The 21,972-nt window shown below is 39.3% G+C and overlaps 1 protein-coding gene across 1 annotated transcript in view; it reads left to right on the top strand.

Annotated features, from left to right (window-relative positions):
• Positions 1-3,611: 3,611 nt before the first annotated feature.
• The window catches only part of SLC71A1 (solute carrier family 71 member 1), a 45,573-nt gene continuing 27,212 nt past the window's right edge, over positions 3,612-21,972 (top strand). Inside the window, exons 1-2 of the mRNA XM_036069531.2 lie at positions 3,612-3,745; positions 17,938-18,033. Of these exons, the coding sequence (XP_035925424.1) occupies positions 3,662-3,745; positions 17,938-18,033 (180 nt within the window). The 5' untranslated portion in view covers positions 3,612-3,661. The remainder of the gene's footprint in view (positions 3,746-17,937; positions 18,034-21,972) is intronic.

The raw sequence follows: 21,972 nt of genomic DNA, 5'->3' as shown, positions 1-21,972 counted from the left end.
TTCTGGTACCACTTGATATTTTTCTCCTTGGGAAATGTTAATTTTGTTTATTGTTGGCTTTTGTCTGGAGGCCCAGATAATTTTTCCACGTCATCTTCTCTCTCACCCTTTTTCTTTCTTTTCTTGTTCTCATAACTGATTTATGCTTCTCCTCCATGTTTCTTACCTTCATTATGTCTTTCTTAGGAACCCTGTAATATAGTATACATTTTTTAGATGATTTTATTTTTTCGTATATTGCCTGAGTTTGATCAACTCTCACATCTTCCTACTGGGTTTTAAACCTTATATATGTTGCATCCTTTCACATCTGTGGTTGTATATTTAATGATATTTAATTCATATTGGAGTGTTGTATGTAGTTCCTCTGCTTCCTATTTTCTAGAGGGTAGTACTTTCTTTTAATTGAAAGGCTTTCTGTTTTAATAGTAGCCTTGTATGGGTTTTTGGTAGCTTTTTCTGTTCCTGATAAGATGTTCTGGGTTCTTCTGGATCAGCAAGAAAAGGTGGTTCTATGGAAGGGAGGGGTGAAGGGATATGGGTGACTCAGTTTTATAGTTAAAGAAAGCCCTCTTCTGTTAATACAGTGAAGTGCAGTTTCTTTAATAAATGGCGCATTTTGAGGCTTGGATTCTGTGATACAATCTTAGTTTCTTTAGGAATATTTAGCTTCAGCCACTTGCTCTTCTCTCTAAGGGATCCCTGTACTTTCCAAGGTGCCTCATGAAGTGTTCTTACGAACTTTCCACCTTGGTTCTTACTTGTTTTCAAGTCTGATTTTTGGCCTTCTCATTATTTTGGGGGACTCCCAATATCTTTCAAAATCATTACCTTTTGCTTATGCTGGCCAATGCTAGTTTCTGTTGAGTGTAACCAAAGAATCCTAACTGACATACTAACCACTTAATGTAAAGTTTGTGAATCTTCACAACCCCAAAACATATACAAAGCCACAAATACATACACAACAGGTCTGTTAGAACAGGACTGATCTCTCTTGTTTACTATTGCAGCTCTTCTAGCACAAAGCCTGGGATATTCTGGACATTCAATGTGTTAAATTTCTCTTTATTACATTATTTCCAACAGCACTTGCCACAGTCTGCAATTATCTTCCTTTTGTGTTTGCTTCATAACTTTGTCCCCCAGTATAATTAAGCTTCATGTACATAAATATGATTTCATGTATGAATGTATCCTCAGTGTCTAGTAATCCATTGACAAACACTTATAGGTACTCAAAAATATTTTTTGAATGAATAATAATCAGTTCTTTAGGATGGTAAAATTGGTATAGCTCGATGAAGTATCATTCTGAGGGGCTATGAAAAGTCAGAGTAACCACACAATAAATGATCTTTTTTTTAAGATTTTATTTATTTTTGACAGAGAGACAGACAGCAAGAGAGGGATCATAAGCAGGGGGAGTGGGAGAGGGAAAAGCAGGCTTCCTGCTGAGCAGAGAGCCCGATGCGGGGCTCGATCCCAGGACCCTGGGATCATGACCTGAGCCGAAGGCAGACGCTTAACGGACCGAGCCACCCAGGCGCCCCCACAATAAATGATTTTAACCAGCCCTCTACGTCCATCCAAAACAAGCTCCTGGGAATTCAGTTATGAAATCTTGTCATGACTTTCTTAAGGAGCTTCAGGTTGGGGCTCAATTAAATGTTTCAGCAATAGAATATTTTTAAACAGATGATGGGGGTGTCTGGCTGGCTCAGTCCGTAGAGCATGCCACACCTGATCTTGAGTTCAAGCCCCACCTTGGATGTAGAGCCTATTTAAAAAAATAATAGTAATAAAATGATGAGTTTACTTGTTGATGGGAAAATGTAACTTGAACTATCCATCAAGGTAAATTGCTTTTGTTTTCCATTTCTAGTCAAATGTTCTTCTATATAGAAATAGAAGGAACCGAAAATTCAAACTTATTTTTTAATATTTTATTTTGAAATAATCTCAAACTTGCATAAAAGTTGCAACAATAGAGGCGCCTGGGTGGCTCAGCTGGTTAGGTGCCCCAACTCTTGATTTCAGTTCAGGTCTTGATCTTAGGGTCTTGAGTTTGAGCCCAGTGTGGAGCCTACTTTAAAAAAAAAAAAAAAAAGTTGCAACAATAGTACAAAGAACACATTCCCTTTACCCTGTGTATTAGCTATCTACAGCTATATTATAAATTACCCCAAAACTTAGTGGCTTAAAATAAGTACTTTTTATCTTACAGCTTCTGAGAGTCGAGGAACCCAGAGTGGCTAATCTAGGTGGTCCTAGCTCAGGATTTCCTGAAATTGGAGTCAGGATGTTGGCAGGGGTTGCAGTCAGCTAAAGGTTTAACCAGTACTGGAGGATCTGCTTCCAAGACTACTCATATAGCTGTTGGTAGGAGGCTTCAGTTCCTGGACACCTAGACCTGGCTATAGGCTGCTTGAGTGTCATAAATGGCAGCTGGCTTCCCCAGACTTGAGCCCAGAATGAGTGAAAAAGAGAGACCTAGCAGGAAGATGCCATGCCTTTTATGACCTACCCGCTGAAGTCAGTTCTGCTATATCCTATTAGACAGAAAAGAGTCACTCAGCCCAGTCCCACACTGAAGGGGAGAATTAGACCCCATCTCTTCCAAAGTATATCATTGAATTTGTAAACATATCTTAAAATCACCATACTCAAAAACACTATTTTTAACAACTTGCCTTTTTGTCACTCTCACCCCCTCCTCACATATACAAACATGTTATCTCCTAACTATTTGAGAGCAGGTAGCATGCATCACATCCCTTCACTCCTCAAGACTTCAGTGTATTAAGAAAAGGGATAGTCTCTTACCTAACGGTACAGTTACCACAATCAGATTTAACATTGTGATACTTTACTCTGTAGCCGTATTTCACTTGTGTCAACTGTCATTTCTAGAATTTTACCCCCATTAAGTTGATTTTTAAGCAATACAGTAAAACAAGTAGTTGGTTACAAAGTGTAACATAGGTTATGTACGTTTTTATTGGCAGGAAATAAAAGGTCCCGGACTAGGGAGCTGCTGGAAACCATGCTCCAGTTGAGCCGGGGAGCCGGAGGTGGGTAGGAGGAGTAGGGACTGAGCACGAAGAGAAAACACTGTTTCTGAAAAATCAGTTTATCCTTACCCACTATTTCTGGAAAACGATTTCAACTGTTCCCTTCGATTCCCGTCTTGATTAGAACACCGTTGGAGATAGGGCTAATAGCTGAGGAGGCCTGGTCAGATTTCCGGGGCAACCATTTATCAGCCGTATTTCCACGAGCAGGTAACTTTTAGAAACTTACATTTCTTCATTAGTGAAGAAAGGACTATAAGGGTCCCTACGGCCCAGGGCCGTTGTGAGGACTAAGCGAGCACGGGGTTACACCAGCCGCGAGCGTAGCGGCTTCCCCCTGGGCTTCCCTCGCGGCCGGACGAACGCAGAGCAACCGAGAGGGCGGGGCGGTGTCACGTGGCCGGGGCGGGGCGGGCTCCTCCGCGGATCGCACGATGTGACGCGCCGCCGGAGGCAGGCCGGGCCCTCAAGATGGCGGCGGGCGCCCCGAGCGGCTCGGGCCGGCAGTAGTGGCGGGACGGCACTCGCCGCTGGGGCCGGCCGCCCCGGGAGTGGCTGCAGTAGCGCCAGGAATCGAGGATGGTAAAATGACCCAGGGGAAGAAGAAGAAACGGGCCGCGAACCGCAGTATCATGCTGGCCAAGAAGATCATCATTAAGGACGGAGGCACGGTGAGCTGGGGGACCGCGCCGGGGAGCGTCCCTCGGGGCCCCCCCATCCGATCTCTGCCCCCAACGCCGCCGCCACCGGCCGCCCTGAGTGCCCCCGCCCTCCCCCCACCCCGTCCGTGGTGCCGGTGTCTCAGCCTCCTGAGCCCTCTTGTTTCTGCTCCAGGGCTTTCCTCCCTCGTCCCGGCCCGCGGCCTCCGGGGCCCGTCCTCTTGGGGAAGCCGCTTGCCTCTCCCGCACCTGCCGCTCTCTCCTCCGGCGGCCCCTGGAGGCCCTGCGGCCTCGATCCCCACGTGCGCCTCCGCGGAGGGCTGGAAATGACGCCCGGCTCTCCGCCGGCCGGCCCCTCGCGTCGCCCGGGCGGTGCTGGTCCCGCCGCGCCCCTCGCCTCGCAGCCTCGCCTTCGCCGCCGGGCCCCGCGCCGCCGCCGCGGCCCTTTCGAAGGTGCTGGGAGCAATCCCGGGCCTCCCATATGCCGCTGACCGGGTGGCATCTGGCGCGGCGACCCCGCTGGGGCCCCTTAGTGCCTTCGCTTTCTTCCACCTCGTTCTGGGTCAGTGCTCTTTGCTCCTTCCAGTGCGGTAAACACTGTCAGAAGGTGGGCTTTCCTCTTCACTTCCCGAAGTCAGAAGCGGTGACGGAGGACACCAGGGGCCTAGACTTAAATCTGCTGGTTTCCAAAGAACAGTAACCACCCTGTTGTTTTAAACTCACCTTGTTTATTTTAAAATAAAAGATGCTAAATAGAATTATCATGGCCTGAGGATTAGAAGACACTTTGAAAGGAAGACAGAGGGCAAGAAAAAATTGTGCTTTTTAGAAACAGTTGTCATCACAATAAACTTTATGCAGTGTGCTGTAGTTAACCAGCAGGGGACGTGGGATTTTTAATTGAAAATTTAACTCGTCTGTACTTTTTTATGCTGAAATTTCTCCGTTGCTACACTGTCCAGTCTTTGTTGCATTCTTTGATATCACGTTCTGAAATAGAATGCAGAGGTAAAATATGTGTTTCACTTTGCTGAGAAGTGTGCAGAAATGATTCCTCTTATTCCATATTTATATTTATTCCAGCATATATATATATATATATATATATATATAGTTGGAGCCCGGATCAACTGCTAGCATAGTGCTAAATATGTACAGTAATTAGGCCACCACTGAGGATTTGCCGAATCCATTTGAAAAAAGTGACAGCTTTTTTTTTTTTTTTTTTGACATTTCAGAGTAGGGACCCAATCCATATGCTAAAATTTAGAAAGCTTGGGACATATGCAGCAATTTCAGAATATACTTTTAGCTAACTGTAAAATTAATTAGATGTCATAGCTTTGACATGTGAGAAAAGAAACTTCAGGTCTTTAGATCTTTTTGTTGTACTTGATTAATTAGGACATTATCTTGATTAACTCAGTTATGAATAGTCAGGCCCTTTTGATGAAGTTGGTTAGAACTATGTGGGGACAGAAATAGCATGAAAGAATACCGGTTGTCTTTGTTAACCATAAGACTTGATATTTTAAATTCTATATAAAATCTATAAAATAGAAGCAAAAAAGGATTGTATTTTATAAAAGCAAGTGATTTTTAAGATCAGTATTCTTTGCAAAAGATTAAGAGTGGAGTTCTAATCAAGAAACACACCTTCCTTTTTCTTGAGGTAAAGTTCAGTTTTGTTACCTCTTTGGAGTTTCGTTTGATTCACTTTACAGTTGATGCTTTCATTCCAAATCCTGTGAGATTTGGAAGAGGTTTTTTTTTTTAATCTTATTTGTTAAAGTTTTAGTGAATTCATAGCTTGTTTTTGGAAGCAAAATACATTTTTTACAGCCTAAGTTTTTAAGAGGGCACATAGAATAAATGAAAGCTTTTCTTGAGAACTATGGGCATGTGGGTATTATTATTTATCACCTTTATACACTTATGTTGCACTTTACATTCTAAAAGCAATGGACACCTCTTTAGAAACTTCGTGTATGCATCTTTGAATCTTATAGGGCCTAATATGAATTCAAAGTGATAAAAACACATTTAAAGTTCTTTAAAAAAAGTGTGTGCTAGCACATTCCTAAATTTTTTTGTTGTAATTGTGTTTATTCCTATATTGATTTTATACACACATACACGGGATATTTATATTTCTAGAAGTGTCAGCATAATTTTTTACAGTGTTTGTATTTTAACCTACTCTAGCTGTAAATGAAAAAGTATATTATAGTTGTAGAAATTTTAAAATGGCACTTGCTTTTCTGCCTCTCTACTTGTAATTGGTCAGACTACCCTTATAAACATTTTTTAAGAAAGGGAATAAAATTGCCATTTGGTATTGTTGTGTATGTGTGTGTGTAAGTTCCACTGGTGGGTGGATTCATTCAGTCAGGTGTCTGAGGCTATATCGTCATATTTCACATCTCTGAACAGTATTTTGGGTCCTTGGCCAATGATACTGACCCGATCCCCTTCTGTTTTCTTCCTGGTGTTCAACAATGTTAGTAAAATTATTTTGCTTCATCTTTCTGCTAATGACATCTTTGTAAGCCTCATTAGTCAATTTTCATATTTACAACCAAAACTAATAATGAGTTGTTAATGACTTGTCAAAAACTTAGAACAGATTTGTTACTGTTTTTGACAGTTGAAGAAGTGAAGCCTTCTAAATGAACCAGATTAATCACAAATTACTAAATGTTTTTCTTTTCTTGAAATTGTGTTTGAATATGCTGTGAAGCCAAGGTGAGGCTAATAAGTTGCCCATTTGATTCGTACACGGTTAAGGGAAATTACATGAAGGTGTATGATTCTGTATCAGTTTTTAACTTGGGTCTGTACAACCTGAGGAATTTTCTTTGACTATCCATTTTTTGAAAGAGATTCCTGAAAGAGTCCATACCTCCCCAAAGTTTAAGAATAGTTGTTCTATTTGGGGGGAAAAAATGCATAACTAAAGAAGAGTTCCACAGATTAATTTCAGTAGGTATGTATTTAATCATTTACTGTATACCATTTTACTGATGAAAGTAATTGTAACATTATTGGTGAATTTGTTTTTTGAAGCATCCATATGTGGAAATACAGTTTTTGGTTACAAATTTTAATGAGTGTGGCATTTTGATGTATCTCATTCAGTGCAGACCATTTAAGACGGTTGAATTAAAAGTGCATTCTAACATTTTAGAATACTTCCAGTTTTGTTGTTAAATTCTAACAACAAAAGATTGTTTATAAACATTCCTGTTAGAGGCTAAGAGCTAAAGGGTAACATAGATGAGGTATTTATTTGTATTGTCAAAAACAGAACTTTTAAATGATTTTTTGAAGTTTGCTTATTTTTTTTAAATGATCTTTATTGTTTTGTTAGTACAGTTGTGGGACTGCATCTCCAACAAAGTGAAAAATATGCAGTTTTTTCACAAATAAATTGGTAAAATGACTTTAAAGATCTGATAGAAAGCACAGCATGTGTGAATTGCTTTGTTGGAAGTACCTGAAAAAAAGTAAAATTGGTATTTGCAAAATGAAATATACCCAGAGAAGCAGAGCACCAGATTTTTGTTCCTTGTATCTCTGAGTTTAAGTACATAAATAGGAGTCAGCAACCATTTCAAGTCTGGACCCAAGCTCTGATCCTTTGCATCCTTCACCTACAAAGATGGCTGAGGCAGTTACAGGATTACTCCTAGTCCCCAGAGAGCTGCTAAACAGATAGTTAGCCCCTAGTTGTTAGCATATAAACCATGAGGAGGGCCACAGTGCCTTCAAAAAGCCACTGTTCTTTGAAGTCACTAGCCCATGCCTAGAAACATCAGGATGTATATTACTATCTTTGGTAAACTTGTGTCAGACAGTACCACGAATGACTTACCTCCTTACCTCCATGGTATGGTTCAACATTTGCTTTAGTTATATGCTTGGGGATAAATTAGTAAGCAGTTTTTTTTTGTTTTTTTGTTTTTTAAAGATTTTATTTATTTATTTGACAGAGAGAGAGATAGCGAGAGCAGGAACACAAGCAGGGGGAGTCGGAGAGGGAGAAGCAGGCTTCCTGCCGAGCAGGGAGCTCGATGTGGGACTCAATCCCAGGACCCTGGGATCATGACCTGAGCCGAAGGCAGACGCTTAATGGACTGAGCCACCCAGGTGCCCAGCAGTTGTTTTTTTTTTTTTAAGATTTTATTTATCTATTTGACGGAGAGAGACACAGCGCGAGAGAGGGAACACAAGCAGGGGGAGTGGGAGGGGGAGAAGCAGGCCTCCCACTGAGCAGGGAGCCCGATGTGGGACTCGATCCCAGGACCCTGGGATCATGACCTGAGCCGAAGGCAGACGCTTAATGGACTGAGGCACCCAGGCGCCCCAGTAAGCAGTTTTTTAAATATCCAGTTCATCCTAATACAGTTTGAAGACCTGCTTCCCAATAATCATAGCATCTGCAGAAATTCACTAATAGTTGAACTGTAACCCATTTACAGCTACCAAAGTTTGAAGTTTAAGTAAAGAAGAATAGCTTTTTCCAGGTAATATTCTGACAGGTATTTATGAATTAAGTTTTTCTATTATTTAAAAGCTCAAGTTGTCTTTTAGCATTATTTTGACTTAGAAGTGTCAGAGTAACATTTGACAATTGCAGCCAGGGTATATCAAGATCCCTGAAATGGTTTTGTCTCTGAGGGCCAGATGTAGTAGCTTATTCTAAATAATGGGTCTACTTTATCAATAATGTATAGAAACAATTATGAATTCTACCACATGAAATACTTTCCCTTCTTAGGGAGTCTTTTTATAAAATAAGGGGTGGTAGGTAATATTTCATTTAGCTATATAAATTGACTAATTAAAGATCATATCAAGTTTAGTCTCCATCCTAGATGTTGATGACAGTTTGATGTTTGTGTTGATGGTGGTTTTTTATTTTTGATTTTATTTTACAGTGTTAGTGAGTTCAGTTTGTAGTCATTTGAACCATGTAACCCATTAAAGATGTTCATGGGGATAAGCACTTAATGTAATGATGGCTTAACTTGATTTAATGGTTACATCTTTTCCTCCTAAGAATGGAGGGGGATGTGATATCATGTTGCTTAATCTTTTCAAAATCTACCACAAAGTGGGGATCCTGGCCGGCTCATTTGGTGGAGCGTGCAATTCTTGATCTTCAGGTTGTAAGTTTGAGCCCCACGTTGGGTGTAGAGATTACTTAAAAATAAATCTTAAAAAAAAAAAAAATTTACCACAAGGTAATACAATCTTAAGCTCTAGTTTTGTTTTTTAAGAGTAAAACTTGATCTCATCATATTTTTGTTGAATATGTTTAAAAAGTGTGTTTAATTTCTATTTAGGACCAATCTAACCAATATGTCTTCACTTCTGTGATTATACAGATATTAAATATCTGTCTTTAAAATTGATCCGTAGCATATAAGTAAAATCTAAAGTCTCACTGCAAATTAAGTCAAAATGGCTTAATTAGTATAATAGTGTTACAACATGTTTATGGTGAGTCATACTTCCAGGAAATTGAGGATTGGTTTTGTTTTCTTTTTGCTCTACAAAGGTAATATATCTTGCTTTGCTTGATTAAAGTCAGAGAAAATAAGGAAAGCACCACTTGACTTTGTGGGAAACATGATACCAGATACTAGCAGTAAAGTTTTACATTTCCTTTAGTTATGCCATAATGTGTCAGGATCCCATGAAAGCAGCTTTGTAGTTACACTTTTCTTTTTAATGTTCTTCTATGAAAAACTACAATTCTTAGATGCCTGTAACTAAACATCTTTGTCTTTTTTGTGTGTGTAAGACTTTTACATTATCTTATTTTAGATTAGTTGTGTATTGTTCAGAGAAAATTCAGTGTTTCTTTCTAAAGCTATATTTTACCCTCATTTTTGATTGATAACTTGTCAGTATTAAATTCTAAGTTCAAAATTATTCTCCCTTATACCTTATTTTAGTTCTTACCATGTTTTTTTCCCCAACTTTTATTTTGAGAATGTTCAAAACTACAAAAAAGTTGCAAAAATAGCATAATGAGTATTCATTTCCCTATCCCATAGATTCACAATCACAAATTAACATTTTGCCACATTTGTTTTTCCTTTCTCTCTATATATTCATATTTTTTTCTGAACTATTAGAGAGTTAGTTGTAGACATCAAGACACTTTACCCCTAAAACACTGAGAATGTATCACCTAAGATAAAGGATATTCTCCCACATAACCACAATATTATCACCACATTCAGAAAATTTAACATTAATACAATACTATTAGATAATATATTGGCTATAGTCACATTTCTCTAATTGTCCCAATAACCTCCCTTAGAGTTGCCTTTTTTTTCTTTTCTTTTTTTTTTTTTTAAGATTTTATTTATTTTTCAACAGAGAGAGAGAGACAGCGAGAGAGGGAACACAAGCAGGGGGAGTGGGAGAGGGAGAAGCAGGCTTCCTGCTGAGCAGGGAGCCCAATGTGGGACTCGATCCCAGGAGCCTGGGATCATGACCTGAGCTGAAGGCGGACGCTTAATGACTGAGCCAACCAGGTGCCCGAGTTGCCTTTTTTTTGGATACAGAATTTAATCATTACATTAGTTGCCATGCCTCTTTAGTCTAGAATAACTTTTTTGTGTTTTTTATGATATGACAATTTTTCATAGTCTAGGCCTGTTGTTTTGAAGAATGAGCCTCAGTATAGCTTATTCTCATTGTTTACTCACATGGGATAAATTCTATTTAATAAATGGGACTATAGGGGCGCCTGGGTGGCTCAGTTGGTTAAGCGACTGCCTTTAGCTCAGGTCATGATCCTGGAGTCCCAGGATCGAGTCCCGCATCAGGCTCCCTGCTCAGCAGGGAGTCTGCTTCTCCCTCTGATCCTCCTCCCTCTCATGCTCTCTGTCTCTCATTCTTTTTTTCTCAAATAAATAAATAAAATCTTAAAAAATAAATAAATAAATGGGATTATAATGCCCAGTTATAGGTAGAATTACTTCTGACTCCTGGCCAACAATCTACATAAGCCCCTGGTTCACACTGATAAGTATACAACATAAGTTATTAAAGTCAACATCCTGCATAATAACTGCTGGATTCATAAACCCATATTGATTAGGCAATCGTAGACTCAAAATTTGGGAGCTAGACAAGGATTTAGGTAAGAAATTAATAGTTCACCTCTTACTGCTGAGAGAGGTAAAGTGACTAACTTAATTTCCCTAGCAGCTTAGTGACTGCATGATTAGGGCTATCAGTCAATCCATGGTCACGTAATACCCTTTCTATACCAGGCATTGTGCTATACACTGGATACCAAAATGGGAAAAACTGGATCCCTACACTTAAAAGAGTAACAGTCTGTGGCAGCGTATTCAGTGTAACCTAACCACGGCAACCAGCGTAACTCCAGACTTGGGCCCTGGAGTTGCCTGGATAGATTCCATTCTCTCTCTTAATTGATGCATTAGACTGTAAAATGGAGATGATAATGTCCAACTGGAAAAGTTGTTAGGAAGAGGAAATAAGATTTTGAATGTAAACCATTATAAGTTTTCAGTAATACTCTTTCATTACGATTTTAATCTAGTGTATATGTACCCTAAATCTATGTGATAGATGATATAGTAGCCAACAGTGGGATATTAAATCATAGAGGAGGGTATTAATAGGTGATGTTGCAAGTTTAATTAATAAATATACTGTCCCTTTAACAGTGTTTAAATACAGTAAAAATACCTATAGGGATAGAAGGGACTTAAAGAGTAATTCATTTACATTCTACAAACATTCATTAAGCACCTTTGTGCTATGCATGTACCAGATGCTCCATATCAAGGAATAATAGAGCATTGGGCCTGTCTCAGAGAGCATGAGCTTGAAAAAAGTAAATTTAGGCTAAATAAAATGAAACAAGTACTTTACATAGCGAAATAAAAATTTGTGGAAGTTATCTTGTTTTATAGGCTAGAAGAATAAGTAAGTAGATTTTAAAAGACTTGGCCAAAAACCTGGATGATGAAACCATATTCTCTTACCAATGGAAAATATGATTTGGAAAATGGGAATTAGATTGGAGGGTGGAGGTAGGGTTAAAGGAAATTGTCCCTGACTTCTGAGGTTGAAGTTAGAGGTGACTGCCATGAAACCATATCTCTATAAGAGAGAAATTACTCAGCTGAATGGAGGACTTTTGGTATAGTAATTATTATGGTTGTAGGTGGCATATCTTGGCATTTGGAGTTGGGTATGTGGTAGTTTATGTTCAGATTTATCTTCAGAATTTTCCACTTTGTACCTCTTTGAATTCTCTTGAGCATCTTCAGATATCATCTGTTGATATAATCTCATTATGATCTGAATACTCTTGATGCTGTAAACTACTCACTGGTCAAATAGCTGCACCTACCTGTCTATGAACCTTCCCCTGGTCTTTCTGCCCAGGCCACGACCCTGGTATTCTTTCCCTAATTGTCCTGGGATTTTGCTTGTGGATAGGTATTCCATTAAAACCACTAGCCCTTGTGTCAAAAGTCCTACCTAGAAGTATTTGTAATTTTAAATCAGTAAAATATTTTTTTAATTTGTCAATTTTATTAAGATCTTTTTTTTTTAAAGATTTTATTTATTTGACAGAGAGAGGCACAGCGAGAGAGGGAACACAAGCAGGGAGATTGGGGGGGAACACAAGCAGGGAGAGTGGGAGAGGGAGAAGCAGGCCTCCCGCAGAGCAGGGAGCCTGATGCGGGGCTCAATCCCAGGACCCCGGGATCACGACCCGAGCCGAAGGCAGAAGCCCAACAACTGAGCCACCCAGGCGCCCCAATTTTATTAAGATCTTGTATTACCTTTTTCTTAACCCCCCCCCAAGGAATCTCCACTCCCAGCATGGAGCCCAGTGCAGGGCTTGAACTCAAGACCTGAGCTGAGATCAAGAGTCAGTCACTTAACTGACTGAGCCACCCAGGCGCCCCCAAGATCTTGTATTACTTTTGGCATTTATTCAAAACAAAAGAGATGACTATAGATATAATACAGTTCTCAAAATTACTAGTACTTTAGGATAAGCAAATATCCCTATCTCTTCCGCCCCCCCCATCCCTTGCTTTAAAAATATGTATATAGGGGCGCCTGGATGGCTCAGTCAGTTGAGCATCCAACTCTTGGTTTCGGGCTCAGGTTATGATCTCATGGGTTGTGGGATGGAGCCCCCAAGTCAGGCTTCCCTTGGGGCACCCTGCTCAGTGGGGAGTCTGCCTGGGGATTCTCTCTCTGCTCCTCCCTCCACGTGCGTGTGTATGTGCTGTGCGCGTGCACTTGCTCATAAATCTTAAAATACACACACACACACACACACACACACTTTCTCCTCCCAATTCTGGGAAATAATGAGAGAATAGCTCAGAAGGGACAGTATATCTAACTACCTATCTTTTTCCATTCTAGTTTTTACAGTTTTTCTCTTAAGCAAAACATGTTCCTCATGTTTAAAGTATAAGCATGCTTATTAGAAAAGATTTAGAAAATTCAGAACAACATAATAATTTTATGTCCCTTAAAATTGCTACCTAATTAACATTGAGGTGAGTTTTTATTTTGTTTTTCATAGTTGAAATTATTCTACACATACAATTTTATATCCTGCTTTTATTTTTTTAAACTTAACGTTGCCATGAGCATTTTCACATACCATTAAAGATCATCCATAAACAATTTTTGGCTGCATATTGTCTGACTTAAAGGTTGAACATTTAGATTTCCATATTTCCTACTATAAATGATGCTGCTGTGAGTATCTTAATGGTAGAGCTTTTTCTGAATGCTCAGTTATTTCTATAGGATAGAATGTTATTAGCTATTTTTTTTTTTTTTTTTAGAGAGCAAGAGTGAGCCCAAGCAGGGGTAGCGGCAGGCAGAGAGAGAAGCAGGCTCTCCACTGAGCAGAGAGCCCGATGCGGGGCTCGATCCCAGGATCCTGGGATCATGACCTGAGACGAAGGCAGATGCTTAACCAACTGAGACACCCAGACATCCCTGTTATTAGCTATTTTTAAAATTATTTTTATCTGTTATATTTTTATGGTGTCTTAGCGCTTTCGTATTTTTTTTTTTTTTAAGATTTTATTTATTTTTTGACAGAGAGACAGCGAGAGAGGGAACACAAGCAGGGGGAGTGGGAGAGGGAGGAGCAGGCTTCCCGCCAAGCAGGGAGCCCGATGCGGGGCTCGATCCCAGGACCCCGAGATCATGACCTGAGCCAAAGGCAGACGCTCAACTGACTGAGCCACCTAGGTGCCCCATTTTGTATTGGTTTTTATGAATGCTTTATCTAGATATTGATCTTCATTTCTTCCATGTCTTCCTCAGTTTGTTGTCTTCAAATTCAGTTGTACATGTTTTTCTCAAACTAGTATGCCTAAAATGAATTAATCTTGGGGCGCCTAGGTGGCTCAGTCGTTAAGCGTCTGCCATCCGCTCAGGTCATGATCCCAGGGTCCTGGCATAGAGCCCCACATTGGGCTCCCTGCTCATTGGGAAGCCTGCTTCTCCCTTTCCCGCTCCCCCTGCTTGTGTGCGCGCTCTCTCTCTCTCTCTCTGTTAGATAAAATCTTGAGAAAATGAATTTTTTGTTCTTTCCCCTTTCCTCACAATCTGGCTGACTAAACCACAGAAATCTTATCTTTTCATCTTTGATCTTCCTTTATTGTCCTCTGCTACATCTAGTCATTCACAGAGTCCTTTTGATTCAACCTCTTAAGTGTTTTTTGTATCCATTCACTTTCTCCATCCCTACTATCTTATTCCAGTTACTATTACCTCTTCCCTGTTATTTCTTCAATAGCCTGCCTTCTGGTCTTCCTCCCTCCCTTTCAAACTCTTTGCCACCCTGCAGTGAAAGTTACTGTTCCAAAAAGACAGTCCTATAATGTGATGTTAACTCTCTGGCTTGAAATGTTTCAGTTTCCCTGCTGCCTGCAAGTTAGAGGTCTGCATGTGACTTAAGAGGCCTTTTGCAAATCACCTTTTCAGTTTCACCTCTCCTCCTCGCAGCCTCTTTTACTGCTCTCCTCCTTAGACATCAGGTACAAAAGAAGCTGTGATGTTTCCTTTCTTCTGGACTTTGCATATGCTGTTCCCTTTACCTCAGACACTTGTGGCCATCATTATCCTCCACTGACATCCTACCCCCCAAACACATATACACACCTGACAGTCCCAACATCTTTCCCACTTGACTTCCAGGTCTCAGATAATACTGCCTAACTTCCTAAGAAGCCTTCCCTGACATTCTCCTCAACTGTTTGAGTGCTCTTCCCTGAAACAGCCACTTTTAACATCATTTCCTTCCAGTTTTTTTTTGCTCTGTGTTTATGTTTATACACATTCTTACATAATTATCATCTTTTTATCAGCATTTTCCAAATAGTTTTACAAGGAACTCAAATGGCCACGAGATACTATCTGTTATATGAAAGAAGGATTCCATCAAGTTTGGAATACAGTGCATACTGTATCTTCTTGGAAATTCATAATGTAAATTAGCATGTTAAAGGTCCTGAGAAGTTCTAGGCATTTTTCACTGAGTGCTGAGTATATTAGTGGTAAACAAAACCAGTTTGGACCTTACTGAATCCTAGGGCCGTGTTTTGTTTTGTTTTTTTTAAAAGATTTTATTTATTTATTTGACAGAGAGACACAGCGAGAGAGGGAACACAAGCAGGGGGAGTGGGAGAGGGAGAAGCAGGCTTCCCGCTGAGCAGGGAGCCTGATGCGGGGCTCCATCCCAGGACCCTGGGATCATGACCTGAGCCTAAGGCAGATGCTTAACGACTGAGCCACCCAGGCGCCCCTAGAGCTGTGTTTTGACCTTATTTTAAATTAACTGTACTTGCTTTGTTTGGTACTGGATATCACCCCTTCCTTAAAACTGATCCTTTGTCATCTGTAACACTGTATTCTCTTAAGTGTCCTGATATTTCTCTGATTTGTTCCTTCTTTGTTTTCTTCATGGTTTGTTTTCCTCTGCCCATTAAATGTTGGTGTTTCTTAGAGTTCGGTCTTAGCCCACTTCTTTCCCTTTTCCTCTTCTCCCTATAATCTCACCCACTCTGGTGGTTTCAGACATCATCATGCTGACTCATTGTTTTAGTCAGTCCTCAAAAGACAATAGAAATGTTTCAAGTACAAGGGGCAGTGTCTTAGATAGGACCTGAAGTAAATCTGAGCCTCTTGGGGGAAAAAGAGCTGCAATGTTCCCAGCTTCCACTAGTAGACAACCAAGCTAAAAACTCAGAAGTCATTCTTCACTCTCCCTCCCAGATTTATCAAGTGCTGCTACTTTCATATTCTCTGTACTTATATCCATTCCTTCCCCTCCGGTGTCCTTGCCACTCCCCTGTTTCATGCCCTCATCATCTCTTGTTGGAACTGATTAAAATAGCCTTCTTTTACATGCAGTTCATTCCTCGGTTTCCAACTTCAGGAAATCATCATGGTGTACCGAAAAATGCAGGTCCGATCACACCATTCTCTTGCTTGAAACCCTTCAGTGGTTCATTGTGTCTCTAGAGTAATGATGAGAAACTCCTTAACAAAGCTTAGAGGCTACCTCTTCTGCCTTCCTTTCTTTACTCCATGATTATTACTTTATTCTCCATAAGCCTTCAACTGTCATGGTGCTTCTCTGTTTCATTACGGTTTTCTCTGGTGAGATTGTCCACACTACCTGCTTTTCTTGCAGTACTCTTTCCTTGCTTCCTTACTTGTATGTATCTCTTTTATTGCATTTGCACTTAAGCAGATGATGTATAATGAGGTTTTTTCCTCTCTGGACTGTGAATTCCTTGAGATCAGGGGGTATGTTTTAATGGTGTTTGTAATCCCACACCTCTGGTACATAGTAGGTGCTCTGTAAATGTTTGTTGAATGAATGAGATCTTCAACAAATTCATTCCCAGCCATGGTCCTTCATCTCTTGTGTGCCCCACCTCTGTTGTCTCAAATTCCTAAACTGCAAGTTTTACCAAAGGGGTTTTCAAATACCTAAATTCTGAAGGTTAGGAGAGTTATCTGTTTTTTAAAATAATGATGATACATTATGACAGTATTAAAATGATGTGGCATCATTTTTAGTGTAGAGAAATCCAAACCCTTAATAGTTTCCACATAAGACTGTTGAATATACTTTACAACTTATGTATGACTTTGTAATATATATTGATTAAACTTGTCTTTTTATTGTAGAAACCTGTTAGTGGAGACTGAGTTAATGTTATAGGTCATTTGCTTTGCCATCAATTTAATATTGCCCTTAGAATATGAAATTCAACAACTGAAGTAATTCTTTTTTTTTTTTACTAAATGATAACATTTTATTTTATTTTATTTTAAATTTATTATGTTATGTTAGTCACCATACATTACATCATTAGTTTTTGACGTAGTGTTCCATGATTCATTGTTTGACAACTGAAGTAATTCTTAAGACACCGCTAGCAGCAGTATAAACTTCATTTTGTATTTTTCTTTCTTCTGTATGTCAAATCCCAGGTCTCTAATGTGCTGCTCTGGGGACTGTTCTGCTTTCAAGCCATGTTATTCTTGCTACCTGCTTCATTTATGTTTTGGGGTTAGTGCAGTAGCCTTCTGTTAACTTTCCTCAGTTTTGCTCCCTTATCATCCGTCTGCTACACCTTTGCCAGAATGATCTTTCTTAAAACTTTTATCTGATCACGTGAGTCTTCCTTAACATCCTTTGGCGGCTCCCCATTGCCTTCAGAATGAACTGTAGACTCCTGACCACGGAAGTTAGTCCCTGCTCGCCTCTAGCTGCTCCCGCTGTGCGGCCCATGTGCCAGGTGTACTGAACTATAGGAGTCCTGTCCGGCCTCCTGCCCCCCAGCCTTGCAGCCTTTGTATAGGCTGCGGCCTTGACCTCTCTTGTCGTGTGCTGCCCCCCGCCTCCTTTTCATCTGCCTCCAGGAAGTCTGATAGTCCCACCCCTGCCTGGGACTCTGTGTGTTACCATTGCACACTGTGCTTACGTGATGTATTTACCTTGAGGACAGGGACAGCAAGTGTTCAGACGCTTCACATAGTGCCAGTGCATGTATGATCTCAATAAATAAATATCGACTGTTGCCATAATTGTTAGTAATTCTGGAATGCACTGTTAACTTTTTGCAAATCTGTTTTTATAGCCTCAAGGAATAGGTTCTCCTAGTGTCTACCATGCGGTGATCGTCATCTTTTTGGAGTTTTTTGCTTGGGGATTATTGACAGCACCCACCTTGGTGGTAAGTCATCTTTTAACTTATTATGGACTTAAATCTCTTTTTGTTCAGTTTTGAGGGGGAAAAGGTGTCCCTTTTCCCTTTCTGTGGTTAATTCTTACACCAGTATTGTCAACTCTTCAATACTACATTTAGCTGGCTTAGTTGCTTTTCCGACCTTAACTTCGCCCTTACTTTGTGGGAAGGGCTTGACTGGATGGTTCTTCTGGTGAATACTGCCCATGGGGAAGCAGGGGCTCAGTCCCCACTCTGGATAGGGTAGATGGGATTCTTAAACTGACAGGCTTAGGAAAGATGTTATCTATGACCTGAATCACTCAGCATTATTATTTTGAGATTCATTCATGCAGCTGCATTTTCCAAATGCAAGTTTCTCTTAGGTTAGGCTGAGGCTCTAGAGGTAACCATTTAAAAAATGATTCTTTTCACAGCCCTAAGCTGATTTTGCCCAAATATCTGCAGGTTTGGAGCCTTAGAAAAGACATCCCTGCTAGTCCAAACAATTCAGGTGATAGCTAGTTTTCTCTTCTTGTTTTTTTTATTTCAACCTTTTCTTTATCTTTCCTTTTTTTTATTATTATTTTTTTTATTATGTTGTGTTAATCACCATACATTACATCATTAGTTTTTGATGTAGTGTTCCATGATTCACTGTTTGTGTATAACACCCAGTGCTCCATGCAGTACGTGCCCTCTTTAATACCCATCACCAGGCTAACCCATCCCCCCACCCCCCTCCCCTCTAGAACCCTCAGTTTGTTTCTCAGAGTCCATAGTCTCTCATGGTTCGTCTCCCCCTCCGATTCCCCCCCCTTCATTTCTCCCTTCCTACTATCTTCTTCTTCTTTTTTTTTTTTTAACATATAATGTATTATTTGTTTCAGAGGTATAGGTCTGTGATTCAACAGTCTTATACAATTCACAGCACTCACCATAGCACATACCCTCCCCAGTGTCTATCAACCAGCCACCCCATTAGTTTTCTCCTTTTGATGTATATCAGGGGAATGAAATAAAGGGAGGAGTAGTTATGGCAGAAGTCTAGTAATACCTTGAAAAGCGTAATTAGGATAAATGTACAGCTTACCAAATCTAGTAGAATTTTAGAGCAATATGCTTCCTTATATTTTTAAGATTGCTCATTGTTATACAGAAAAGATTTTTACAAAAAAGATTGTTTATAAATTGGATGATCATATAAGTAGATTTATGTTCTAAGAAAGAAAGAAAATTTACGTTCCATGTATCTCCATATTATATGGCTACGTAATCATTACTGGATCTACATAAAATATGAATGTTTAATAGTTGTTTTGAATGTATAGGGTATATTCATGAGTACTGTTAAAACACAATTCAGAAGAACAGAAAATCTCAAATAAACAGTTTCTTCTATAAATAAATCATGCATTGAAAGTTAGAATAGTTCCCTGAATAGTAGCAGTTCCCTGACATGTAATTGTAAGAATGCTGATTTGAGTATGTTTTCATTGAGATCCTTTACTTTTTAAGAAGGATTTACTTGGGGGTGCCTGGGTAGCTCAGTCGGTTAGGCATCTGCCTTCAGCTCAGGTCTTGATCTCAGGGTCCTGGGATCGAGTCCCACATCAGGCTCCCTGCTTAGCAGGGAGCCTGCTTCTTCCTTTCCCGCTCCCCCTGCTTGTGCTCTCTGTCTGTCAAATAAATAAATAAATAAAATCATTAAAAAAAAAAAGAAGGATTTACTTGTAATAGGTCATCAATTGTACATTAATAGATTTTCAAAATAATTGAAATGTGGACTTTTAAAATATCTGATTTTTTTTAATTTAATAATTTCTGATGGGAGTCCAAAAATTAATTACACATTTCATGCCTTCATGATCCATATTGTACTCTGATTTGGAACTTCATCAGGTGATGCAATTTCATTATGACATTTGTAACTTCATTATATTGTAATAACCTGATGTCATGGGTTACTGAGGTGCTATGATAACTGTGTGGTCTCACACTTTTATATTCGCTTCCCTGATGGTCCAGTGTGCTTTTTTTTATAGTCTACTACCAGTTTAATATATAAATCTGTCAGGTGGATCATCAGTTCTGTGGTTTAAAGTACTTGAGTTTTGTGATAGTAAACAGTTCATTTATATTTATATTATGCTGGGTTCAGGCACAGTCCTAAGCACTTGAAATGCATTATCACTTTTAATCATCAGAGTCCACTTATGGGTGAGGTATTAGCCTGATAATACAGATGAGAAAATTAAGGTTTAGAAAAATTAAGCAACTTACTTGCAACTACTGTGATAGTAAACTGCAGAGTTGGTATTTGAAACTAGGCTTGCTTTGTTCCAGTGCTCAGCCTAGGGGAATGCTGGGAGTAAGTGGTTCATACCCGTGACTCAGGTAGTTAAGGTTATTGGCAGTCCAAACGGTAGCTAAGTAGAGAGATTAAAATGTTTTGGGTAAATTGTTTGCAACCCATCAAAAAAGCTTTTAGTGATGTTTCCATAATTTGTCAGCAGGATTTAAAGTGTGTATAGCAATTTTTAAAATTTGCTTCTGTTTTATATTCTTTAGATATGTCAGGTTTTTGTCTAACTTTGTTATTTTTTTTTCCTGCTTGGATAAAAGGAGACTGTCTTCTTTAAGAAGGGGAAAGAATCCAGTTATGTAGACATAAAGGCTTGTTTTTTAGTTTATTTATTGTAGCTCACTTTGTGCTTAGTATATTTTTAATTGTTTTGTTAGTTAAAAAGTGGGTAATGCTTTTGATTTGTCTTTTTTACTTTTTAAAATGCTGAGTTCTGATCAGGAAAATGAAAGGTGCTAATTTGGAAGGACTTAATGAATTTTTTTTCGCCAGCATGATTATATTTTTTGTAATAGTTATCTATAACATTGCCAATTATTTGATTTATAGCAAGACTTTCTTTCCCATGGTTGTTAAAACAGTTATTCTTAATTCCCATATTTGTCCTTAATTCCCATATTTGTCCTTATATCTGAATTTTTTTTTTTAAGATTTAATTTATTTATTAGAGAGAGAGCATGCATGAGCAGGAGAGGGGCAGAGGGAGAAGCCGACTCCCCGCTGAGCAGGGAGCCAGATGTGAGGCTCGATCGCAGGACCCAGGGATCATGACTTGAGCTGAAGGCAGACGCTTAACGACTGAGCCACCCAGGCACCCCTATATCTGAATTTTTAAATCGCAAAATGAGTTGTGGTTACTAGGGAGAGTTGTCTGTAATATTATCATAGTCCTTTATCTTTTCCCAATTTTACTTCATTAATATTTTTAAAGTCAAGCATTTGACTTTAACAGAAAAAAACATTTACATATTAATGAATATTAAGCTCAGAATTTTATTTTTCTAGTTCTTTTCTTATCTATAATGTGTACATGTTTTTAAATAATTGCAGTTTTTGTGTTCTACATTTTTCTCTTACGTGATGGGGAGATCCTTATGGGGATGGGGTGGGACAGACCTAGGCAAAACAAGGATTGAGCTGTAGTGATTAGATTGTATCTGAATGCTGAGATGTGTTATATTCCAGGTTCTTTCAGGTACTTTGGCCTGCAGGCATTGGAATAGCAAGAATCTTTGAAATATCACTAAAGAAAATTATGTGTGGAAGCACATGTATATATAATTCTTCTCTCTCTATGTAATATATATTGCTTTTTAAAAAATTAGAGATGCAATGTATGCTTGTAAAACATAAAGCGGTATAGAAATGTGTTAGGACACCAGAGTTCCCCTGCAATCCCACCTACCCCTCCAGTCAAGTGTCAGCAGTTTGATAAGAGATCTTGGCTTCAGGGTAAACGTTACCTTCCCCATTAGGACAAATTACCAACTAGTGATGAACATTTTCAGCAGTTAAAATGTGCTATTCGTCAGTGATTTTTTTTCTTACTAGAAGTGAATATTAGCTATACTTGGGGAGTTTTT

This window comes from Halichoerus grypus, chromosome 5, assembly GCF_964656455.1.
Source record: "Halichoerus grypus chromosome 5, mHalGry1.hap1.1, whole genome shotgun sequence".
NCBI lineage: Eukaryota > Metazoa > Chordata > Mammalia > Carnivora > Phocidae > Halichoerus > Halichoerus grypus.
Note: the sequence above shows the minus strand (reverse complement) of the source record. Positions and strands in the feature narration are given on the sequence as shown.